The following is a 12,035-nucleotide window of genomic DNA, read 5'->3' as shown; positions in this document are numbered from 1 at the left end:
CAGATACCTGGGAAGTTTCTTGTTTAGATGGGAAGCCATTAGATATATTTCTGGAAGACCCCACATCTGAACAATCTGAGAAAACACATCTAGATGGAGCGACCACTCTCCCGGATGTAAAGTCTGACGGCTGAGATAATCCACTTCCCAATTGTCTATACCTGGGATATGAACCGCAGAAATTAGACATGAGCTGGATTCCGCCCAAGCAAGTATCCGAGATACTTCTTTCATAACTTGGGGACTGTGAGACCCACCCTGATGATTGACATATGCCACAGTTGTGATATTGTCTGTCTGAAAACAAATGAACGGTTCTTTCTTCAACAGAGGCCAAACCTGAAGCGCCCTGAAAATAGCACAGAGTTCTAAAATACTGATTGGTAACCTCGCCTCTTGAGGTTTCCAAACCCCTTGTGCTGTCAGAGATCCCCAGACAGCTCCCCAACCTGAAAGACTTGCATCTCTTGTGATCACAGTCCAGGTTGGACAAACAAAAGAGGCCCCTTGAACTATACGATGGTGATCTAACCACCAAGTCAGAGAGAGTCGAACATTGGGATTTAAGGATAATTGTGATATCTTTATATAATCCCTGCACCATTGGTTCAGCATTCAAAGCTGGAGAGGTCTCATATGAAAACGAGGAAAGGGGATCGCGTCCGATGCTGCAGTCATGACACCTAAAACTTCCATGCACATAGCTACTGAAAGGAATGATTGAGACTGAAGGTTCCGACAAGCTGAAACCAATCTTATTTGTCTCTTGTCTGTTAAAGACAGAGTCATGGACACTGAATCTATTTGGAAACCTAAAAAGGTGACCCTTGTCTGAGGAATCAAGGAACTTTTTGGTAAATTGATCCTCCAACCATGTCTTTGAAGAAACAACACTAGTTGATTCGTGTGAGATTCTACAGAATGTAAAGACTGAGCTAGTACCAAGATATCGTCCAAATAAGGAAACACCGTAATACCCCGTTCTCTGATTAGAGAGTAGGGCACCGAGAACCTTTGACAAGATTCTTGGAGCTGTCGCTAGGTTAAATAGAAGAGCGACAAATTGGTAATGCTTGTCTAGAAAAGAGAATCTCAGATACTGATAATTATCTGGATGAATCGGAATATGAAGATAAGCATCCTGTAAGTCTATTGTGGACATATAATGTTCTTGCTGAACAAAAGGCAGAATAGTCCTTGCAAATATCCAGAAAAAGTTGTCAGGAGCACCAAATTGCGAGTTAAAAAAAACTTTATTGTTTTACAAAAGGGTAATTATACCCTAGGGTAAGAGTCAAAAAAGAAAACAATTGAAAAACAGTAGACAAAAAGGCTGACCGGTTTCGGCGTCTGCCTTAATCCTAGCCTGCTTAAAAAACGATTGTCAGATACCAGTTTAAAAACCCACTTCTGTGATTCAATTGGTTGTGGTGCTTACACCTCTTTCCTATTCAACCAATGTTGACACTCTATAGTTAAACCTATGACACCTGTGTTCCCTAATTTCTACACTTATGGCAGTATTGTTTTTCATATCAAGACATGATCTCTTATTTAGTGCTCTAAATGCTCAGTTTTATTATTAGCCGTAATGTTATTAACTACATTGCTAAGAGAAACTTTCTTCCGGCTACGATCTCTGCCTCTTATTAAAACCAGATGTGTGAATTTATAACAGTGTTTATGTACTGCAGATCTGGGCTATGCCTTTAGCCGCTTTGTTCACTTTATTAATATTTAGCCGTGGCATAGATGGCCCCACCTCCCTGCAGGGATATGCTCGCTGCCTCTTGCTACAAACGCATTCATAGTCCTTATAGTCACTATCTTGAAAGTTGGTACTCTTACATAACGATTCAAAATTTTCAGATCCAGAACTGGCCTGAATGAATTTTCTTTCTTTGGGCCAATGAATAGATTTGTATAAAACCCCAGACTCTGCTCCTGAAATGGAACTGGTATGATTACCCCTGAAAGCTCCAGGTCTGAAACACACTTCAGAAAAGACTGAGCCTTTACTGGATTTGCTGGGATGCGTGAGAGAACAAAATCTTCTCACAGGAGGTCTTACTCTGAATCCTATTCGGTACCCTTGAGAGACAATACTCTGAATCCATTGATTTTGGACAGAATCTGCCCAAATATTTTGGAAGAATCTTAATCTGTCCCCTACCAGCTGAGCTGGAATGAGGGCCACACTTTCATGCAGACTTGGGGGCTGGCTTTGGTTTCTTAAATGGTCTGGATTTATTCCAACTTGAAGAAGGTTTCCAATTGGAACCAGATTCTTTGGGGGAAGGAGTAGGTTTCTGTTCCTTTTTTTGTCGAAAGGAACGAAAAAGGTTAGAAGCTTTAGATTTACCCTTAGGTCTTTTATCCTGAGGCAAAAAAACTCCCTCTCCCCCCCCCCCCCCCCCCGTAACAGTTGAAATAATTGAATCTAACTGAGAACCAATTAACTTATTACCTTGGAAAGAAAGAGATAGTAATCTAGACTTAGATACCATGTCAGCATTACAATATTTGAGCCATAAAGCTCTTCTAGCTAAAATACCTAAAGACATAGATTTAACATCAATTTTGATGATATCAAAAATGGCATCACAGATAAAATGATTAGCATGTTGAAGCAAGCGAACAATGCTAGACAAATCAGGATCCGTTTCCTGTTGCGCTAGACTTTCCAACCAAAAAGTTGATGCAGCTGCAACATCAGCCATAGAAATGGCAGGCCTGAGAAGATAGCCAGAATATAAATAAGCTTTCCTTAGATAAGATTCAAGTTTCCTATCTAAAAGGGTCTTTAAAAGAAGTACTATCTTCCATAGGAATAGTAGTACGTTTAGCAAGAGTAGAAATAGCCCCATCAACTTTGGGGATCTTTTCCCAAAACTCCAATGTAACTGCTGGCAAAGGATACGATTTTTTTAAACCTTGAAGAAAGAATAAAAGAAGTACCAGGCCAATTCCATTCCTTAGAAATCATATCAGAAATAGCATCAGGAACTGGAAAAACCTCTGGAGTAACCACAGGAGGTTTATAAACAGAATTTAAACGTTTACTAGTTTTCAAGAGGACTAGTTTCCTCAATATCCAATGTAATCAACACCTCTTTTAACAAGGAACGAATATACTCCATTTTAAATAAATAAGTCGATTTGTCAGTGTCAATGTCCGAGGAAGGATCTTCTGAATCAGATAGATCCTCAGAGGAGGATAATTCAGTATATTGTCGGTCATTTGAAATTTCATCAACCTTATGAGAAGTTTTAAAAGACCTTTTACGTTTATTAGAAGGCAGGATGGCAGACAAAGCCTTCTGAATCGCATCAGCAATAAAATCTTTTATATTCACAGGTATATCATGAATATCATGTGCATTAGATGTTGAAGGAACAACAGGCATAGTACTATTACTGATGGACACATTCTCTGCATGTAAAAGCTTATCATGACAACTATCACATACCACAGCTGGAGATATAATCTCCACAAATTTACAGCAAATGCACTTAGCTTTAGTAGAACTGTTATCAGGCAGCAGGGTTCCAACAGTGGTTTCTGAGACAGGATCAGATTGAGACATCTTGCAAATGTAAGAGAAAAAACAACATATAAAGCAAAATTATCAATTTCCTTATATGGCAGTTTAAGGAATGGGAAAAAAATGCAAACAGCATAGCCCTCTGACATAGAAAAAGGCAAGAGGCATATAGAAATGGGGTTTTAAATAATGAAAATATTTGGCGCCAAGTATGACGCACAACGTAACTGAAAATGTTTTGCAGATAAAAACATCCGGAAATGACACACTCGCGTCATTGACGACGCAACCTTGTGCAAGGAACTCAACGCCAACTAAGACGCCGGAAATGACGAATTTGCATCATCAGACGTACCTTTGCGCCAAAAAAAAATTCTCGCACCAAGAATGACGCAATAAACTTTGGCATTTTGCGCCCTTGCGAGACAAATTTTGCCCGCAAAATTTTAATGAAAAAAGCAGTCAATTTGAAAAGAGACTAAACCCCAGGTAAGAATTTTTTTTTTCCTAAATATGTTTTTCTCCCAAATATGAAACTGACAGTCTTGCATAAGGAAATATACATAAACCTGACTCATGGCAAATATAAGTAAAATATATACATATATTTAGAACTTTATATTAATGCATAAAGTGCCAAACCATAGCTGAGAGTGTCTTAAGTAATGAAAACATACTTACCGAAAGCACCCATCCACATATAGCAGATAACTGTTTCAGTACTGGTTTGGCTATCAGTAGAGGTAATGGAATATGAGAGTATATTGTCGATCTGAAAAGGGAGGTAGGAGATGAATCTCTACAACAGAGAACCTATTAAATAGATCTCCCGTGAGGAAAGCCATTGCATTCAATAGGTGATACTCCCTTCACATCCCTCTGACATTCACTGTACTCTGAGAGGAACCAGGCTTCAAAATGCTGAGAAGCGCATATCAACGTAGAAATCTAGCACAAACTTACTTCACCACCTCCATAGGAGGCAAAGTTTGAAAAACTGAATTGTGGGTGTGGTGAGGGTGTATTTATAGGCATTTTGAGGTTTGGGAAACTTTGCCCCTCCTGGTAGGATTGTATATCCCATACGTCACTAGTTCATGGACTCTTGCAATATTGTATGGTTAAGAGTAACTTATATGTTTTTATTGAAATCCTCTGATGAAGAAGGCATTGAATTTACTATTAAGCCTCTGAAACGCGTAAGGAATATTTTTAGCGAGGTCTAAATAAGCTATCTGGGCTGTTATCAACTTTTCCACATACTACTGTTTGCCAAGACTAGCTGTTATTCGAATGGACTGTCTTTCTGGTTTTTATATGAACAATTGATACCTCATATCTAATTGAGGTTGTAATATGTAAGCAGAATTTACCTATGAGTTTAATAAAACTAAGTTACTCTTAACCATACAATATTGCACTATCGTGTGTGTGTTTTCCGTCTTCCCTCTATCTGTATTTGCGGTAGAACAAGGGGAAGTGGAACGATATTGAGCAGCCTTGCAGTGGATCACATGATTTTGATGTATTTGCTTCTTCGGAAGCAGTTTTTGGTAGAAAAGTTTTTCAGGCAGCTGTTTCTGTTTGATTCTTCTGCTTATGTTTAAGTTTTTTCTTTTCCTTATGAAAATAAACTTATAATTTGGGTTGTGAATTAATTTTTTTCAGCGGAAAATGGTTGTTATTATTTTATCCCTCCCTCTCTAGTGACTCTTGCGTGGAGTTCCACATCTTGGGTATTGCTATCCCATACGTCACTAGCTCATGGACTCTTGCCACTTACATGAAAGAAAACATAATTTATGATAAATTCATTTCTTTCATATTGGCAAGAGTCCATGAGGCCCACCCTTTTTATGGTGGTTATCATTTTTTTGTATAAAGCACAATTATTTCCAAATAACTTTGTTGATGCTTTCTACTCCTTTCTTTAACACCCCACTTCTTGGCTATTCGTTAAACTGAATTGTGGGTGTGGTGAGGGGTGTATTTATAGGCATTTTGCGGTTTTTGAAACTTTGCTCCTCCTGGTAGGATTGTATATCCCATACGTCACTAGCTCATGGACTCTTGCCAATATGAAAGAAATTAATTTATCAGGTAAGTTCTTACATAAATTATGTTTTTCTGTCTTCCCTCTATCTGTATTGACAACAAGAGGAAGTGGGAAGTGGAATGATATTGAGCAGCCTTGCAGTGGATCACAGACCGTCTGAGTAGCTGTCAAGTCTACAGATTGTGTATACAAGCGGCACTTACCTCATATGATTGAGGTAATTCTGAGTAAGTAGGTATTCTACTTATTTTAAGCACGTTGACTGGGAATTTGGAATTCATCTTTCTGCACGTGGATCAACGTTGTTTTATTTTCAAGAAAAGTGGGACTGTTTGTGCTTACATTTATAAGAATTGTTATTTTTGACATTTAAGTGATATTTATTTTGTTTTGTTTTGGTAGAATACAGGTCCGTTTATAGATGGAAGGAAAAGGGGAAAAAAAGGAATATATATATATATATATTGTTACTATTTAGGAATAATTGATAATTATCATGCAGAAAATATGCTCACCTTATTATCTTATATATATATATATATATATATATATATATATATATATATATATATATATATATATATATATATATATATATATATATATATATATATATATATATATATATATATATATATATATATATATCCATACCCTTGCCTCTACTCAAAGTGCCCTAAAAGATGGTGGACTGCAACAAAAATTAGAGCCACAAGATACAGTGCAGAGGAAAAACCATGTGTGGAGAGGGTGGAAAATAGAACACCTGTAAAGGTAGATCTTAGAATATCTGTCCAATTTCCATAAAAGAGAATAATGTGCCTTGATAAGTACTACTAGGGTGATAAACAGATAAAAAAGCAGATTAATAATACAGAACCTAAAATGTAGGGTAACAGCGTCAATGCACCCCCATGCCACCAACCCTGCAGCTAAAATACGGATTACTCACATGGACTTTCTATCTCTTCCTCTTCTTCTTCATCACTAGACTCACTGACGTGCAGTGTCACTGCTGTACTGGTGACTGGGGTCCAATCAAAATAGATACCAAATCCAATGTCATAATCATCTGTAGCGAATTCCCAGCAAAGCCTCTTTCCTTCAGGGTGTGTGGGCACCCGAACCGTCATGACCTCCCCTCTCCGTATTGTCAATAGCCCATGCTTTTCCGATGCCATCCTGGTTTTAAACTCACGCAGATTGACACTTGTCCAGGTTGAAGGTGGAGCCAAGGGAGGGGGTGGAGCTACAATAGCAGGTGAAAGGGTTAAATGTTCAATCCCACTTGATATTTCAGACACTTCATATGATCACATGCAATTTGATAATAAAGTAAATGCAATGCAGATCTTTAGAATAGAAGCTCACACCTGTCCTGTTCGGATAAGGTAAAGATGGTTTACAGCTTACAGTGACTCACAGTCAGGACCCTCTACCCTTTATGATTTATGTAAATGTCTTCTCCTCATTATTGTATTCCACTACTGTAAACCTTAATGTTTGGCACTTAATAAATAAATTATAATAATCAGCATGGCATTTTACGGATGGCATTTAAAATTAATGCTACAAAATTTTAACCAAAGGGCCATTATACACTCGTTTTTTCTTTGCATAAATGTTTTGTAGATGATCTATTTATATAGCCCATAAATTTGTTAAATTTATAGTTTTGTTTATTTTTAAATAACATTGCTCTGGTTTTCAGACTCCTAACCAAGAACCAAAGTTTTAGGAGAATACCGACGTATACCCACTCCAGCTTGCTCCCGTTTGTGTAAAGGGTCTTTTCATATGCAAAGGAAGGGGGAGTGTCTGATATTTCCCACTTGCAGTGGGTGTTCCAGTAATCTTTTAAACAGAGCTAAACTGGAAGCTTCTAATTAAGTTTTTAAACGGTTTTCTACTGGATTTTTATATTAGTATCTGTGCATATTATTCTTTATAGTAGTGTCTATTGCATGCAGTTTTATGAAAATTGGTGTATACTGTCCCTTACTGTCATGGCTGCCTTGATAGGAGATAAAAACATATATATGGATATATATATATATATATATATATATATATATATATATATATATATATATATATATATATATATATATATATATTATTATTATTTTATTATTTTTTTTATTTTTTTATTATTATTATTTTTATTTTCATCATCATCATTTTCTCACCTTTTCCTTTACCCACTTCTGAATCTGGTGTGCTGCTCTCCAGCTTTACAATGTCCACTCTACCAGAATGCTCAGACTGGATCATAAGGGTATCAAGTGATTCCGACTCTTCTGTGCATAAAGACAGGAGGGCATCAAGTTCCTGTAAAGGAGAGATGGGCGTAAGACTACGTCATATGATCAATGAAGGAGGATACGGTTATGTCCATTAGCACTTTTTTTGTGTTACAGAGCGGGAGAGTGGTCACCAAGAGAAGGGAGTTGAATCTAAGCTCTCTTCTGTATAGGTTACTCTGGCTCCATGTGTTTTAGAGTTACCATGTGGACAATTTGCTGTATTTATTACTCCTATTATCTATTCTGTGTCACTTCAAATAAAGGAACAGAATAAATGTCCCCTTGCTGTCTTCTGTGTCACTCCATGTCTGTAACATGCTGTCTGCTTCATCAATGTGGACTCCAAGACCCAAATTTATTTTTGACTATACCTCTAGTTGTTACCTTATCTAGGCTGGAAGGAACAGCTGCCTTCTGTGGTTCTTTCTTGGGTTCTTCATTCTGACCCACACCGGGAGCCTGTGATAATACTGTGGCACTCTCCTCAGGCCGCAAACTGCTGACGGACATAAAAAAATGTCACAAATACAAGGTGTCAGCTATAAATGTAAATAACAGATCAATTAAAAAGGGACTTGAACCACAAATTTTCTCTTTCATGATTCAGAGAATGCAATTTCACAACAACTTTTCAATTTACTTCTATTATCGAATCTGCTTCGTTCTCTTGGTATCCTTGGTTGTAGAAGCAGCAATGCACTACTGGGAGCTAGATGCATATATCAGGAGGGCCTATAACTAGTGACATATATCAGCAGCCATCAATCAGCAGTTAGCTCCCAGTGGTGCATTGCTGCTCCTACCCTCCTCGGATGCTTTTGAACCAAGGATAGCAGGAAAATTAGAATATAGAAGTAAATTGTAAAAAGTTGTGTATAATTGCATGCTCTATCTTAATTATGAAAGTTTAATTTTGACTTTACTGTGCCTTTAAAAGAAACATGGGGCTCACACAAAATGCAGAATATTACGGGGCTTGAGAGAAAACGCAGGGCAAGGTGTATAAACCGGATTCTTTACCTTTTAATCTCGTCACTGTCAGCATGCTCTGTACTTTTTGTTTCCTGCACTGACAGCGCTTCCACATCTTGCACATACGCTTCTTCACCCGCATCTTCATCCTCTGAAAAACAGAAGGAGGACCAATAGCAGATAGAGAAAAACACAGCAATAAACACCCAAAGCATCTAAATCTAAACTGCTTTTTTATTTAAATAAAATCTGTAATGGGAATGTGTACTAATACTAAATGTTCTAAGCTTATATAGTCAATAAGTGCTTAAAGTACTAATAAGTAAATATCTAATCTAGTGCTTATACAGGAGATAGGGTGTGTATGTATTGGGGAGTTGCAGTTTAAAACTAAAAATGTAAAAGCTTTTATTAAACAAATCCACTAATAATTGTGTAAATGAAAACTTTAATGCCACATGCAGACACCTGCAATACATTTTAGCAACCAATGAAAACATTTCAGTCTGCACGCTACTCTGTACTGTACTTCAGTCTGCACGCTACTCTGTACTGTACTTCAGTCTGCACGCTACTCTGTACTGTACTTCAGTCTGCACGCTACTCTGTACTGTACTTCAGTCTGCACGCTACTCTGTACTGTACTTCAGTCTGCACGCTACTCTGCAATTAATATCAAATATTACAATTGAATTTTACTAGAACAATTCATAATTATCCAGTAACATTAATCAAATGCACAATATGGATTACTTACTTAACGCTTGGTTAGCAAATATATCCAAATATTACAATAAAATCTAACCAAATTTCAATAAATCTAATCGAATTTCCAGGAAGTATAATTTAACTATCTAATCCAAAACATAGATTTCTATAAATTAATCAAACAGAGAAATGTACACTGTATTAGCAATTCAATATCAATCAGTACAACTTAGTCACTTTAAATACAATTTCTAAGATATAGCACAGTAACTTAAAATCAATTTATGACTCGAGAATTAAACCCTTTTTCCTCAATAGTAAATGTACTTAATGCTAATATAATTACTATATAGAATACACTGATCTATTTAATATTAGATTATAAATATAAGATACCACATTTAAATCACAGCTTCAATTACACTACTGCTATAAAGAATATTTTAACTTTATTAAAGGGACATGAAACCCCCAAAAATTCTCTCATGATTAAGATAGAGAAAACTATTTTAAAAAAAACTTATCAATTTACTTCTATTATTTAATTTGCTTCTCTCTCGTTATCCTTTGCTGAAAGCTTTATCTAGGAAAGCTCAGGAGCAGCAGAGAACCTAGGTTCTAGCTGTGGATTGGTAGCTGCATATATATATATATTGATTGTTATTGGCTCACCCATGACTTCAGTTAGAAACCATTAGTGCATTGATGCTACTTCAACAAAATGATACCAAGAATGAAACAAATTAGATAATAGAAGTAAATTAGAAAGTTGTTTAAAATTGTATTCTCTATTTGAATCATGACAGAAAAGAATTGGGTTTCATGTCCCTTTAACTCTTAAAATATTCCTCTAATACGTTGCCAATTAGCAGGATTTGAGCTTTATAATACCCAGGGTTCCTCACTGCCATATCAGAAGGATAATACCACTATATTGCAAGAAGACAAAGGGGATCACAGAGTTATATCTCTCTTTCCACAAGAGAGCTTTATAATACCCAGGGTTCCTCACTGCCATATCAGAAGGATAATACCACTATATTGCAAGAAGACAAAGGGGATCACAGAGTTATATCTCTCTTTCCACAAGAGAGCTTTATAATACCCAGGGTTCCTCACTGCCATATCAGAAGGATAATACCACTATATTGCAAGAAGACAAAGGGGATCACAGAGTTATATCTCTCTTTCCACAAGAGAGCTTTATAATACCCAGGGTTCCTCACTGTCATATCAGAAGGATAATACCACTATATTGCAAGAAGACAAAGGGGATCACAGAGTTATATCTCTCTTTCCACAAGAGAGCTTTATAATACCCAGGGTTCCTCACTGCCATATCAGAAGGATAATACCACTATATTGCAAGAAGACAAAGGGGATCACAGAGTTATATCTCTCTTTCCACAAGAGAGCTTTATAATACCCAGGGTTCCTCACTGCCATATCAGAAGGATAATACCACTATATTGCAAGAAGACAAAGGGGATCACAGAGTTATATCTCTCTTTCCACAAGAGAGTTTCCCCAACAATAACCAAGAGATTGTGTTCACAGGAAGTGAATTGCCAGCCAGAATCAATGTGCAATCTCTTTCAGCAAGTCTCCAACACAATGCGAGTCTCAGGCCACCAAAACAATGTGTATCTTCAATTTCTTGCATAGTATGGAGTCTTTTGTCTGTTTGACGCAGCTCCTCCCTCCATTCTTAATCACCCAATGAGAAACATTTTAGGGCATGATCGACAGCTCTCATCGGTCACTTGCCTTTTGTACCTGGCAACTCAAAGGGACAGTCAACACCAGAATTTTTGTTGTTTAAAAAGATAGATAATCCCTTTATTACCCATTCCCCAGTTTTGCAAAACCAACACTGTTATATTAATATACTTTTTACCTCTGTGATTATCTTGTATCTAAGCATCTTCTGACCGCCCCTAATAACATGACTTTTAGTTGTTATCTATTGACTTGCATTTTAGCCAATTAGTGAAGTGTCTGCCACTAGCCACGGGCGTGATCACAATGCTATCTATATGGCCTACATGAGCTAGCTCTCCCCTGCTGTGAAAAGTAAATAAAACAGAGGCGGCCTTCAAGGGCTTAGAAATTATCATTATCATATGTGCCTTCGTAGGTTTGCTTTCAACTAGAATACCAAGAGAACAAAGCAAAATTGTTGATAAAAGTAAATTGGAAAGTTGTTTAAAATTACATGCCCTATTTGAAAAAACATAATTTATGTAAGAACTTTCCTGATAAATTCCTTTCTTTCATATTAGCAAGAGTCCATGAGCTAGTGACGTATGGGATATACATTCCTACCAGGAGGGGCAAAGTCTCCCAAACCTTAAAATGCCGATAAATACACCCCTCACCACACCCACAATTCAGTTTAACGAATAGCCAAGAAGTGGGGTGAAAAAGGTGCGAAAGCATCAAAAAAAT

The 12,035-nt window shown here is 37.0% G+C and overlaps 1 protein-coding gene across 1 annotated transcript in view; it reads right to left on the bottom strand.

The window, feature by feature from the left end:
- Positions 1–12,035, bottom strand: part of TMED8 (transmembrane p24 trafficking protein family member 8) — a 51,858-nt gene that overhangs the window by 17,726 nt on the left and 22,097 nt on the right. Inside the window, exons 2-5 of the mRNA XM_053689263.1 lie at positions 8,928–9,030; positions 8,292–8,403; positions 7,791–7,932; positions 6,554–6,850 (exon numbers count right to left, since the gene is read on the bottom strand). Of these exons, the coding sequence (XP_053545238.1) occupies positions 6,554–6,850; positions 7,791–7,932; positions 8,292–8,403; positions 8,928–9,030 (654 nt within the window). The remainder of the gene's footprint in view (positions 1–6,553; positions 6,851–7,790; positions 7,933–8,291; positions 8,404–8,927; positions 9,031–12,035) is intronic.

Source organism: Bombina bombina, chromosome 1, assembly GCF_027579735.1.
Source record: "Bombina bombina isolate aBomBom1 chromosome 1, aBomBom1.pri, whole genome shotgun sequence".
Lineage (NCBI taxonomy): Eukaryota > Metazoa > Chordata > Amphibia > Anura > Bombinatoridae > Bombina > Bombina bombina.
This window is presented reverse-complemented; position numbering and strand designations above follow the sequence as displayed.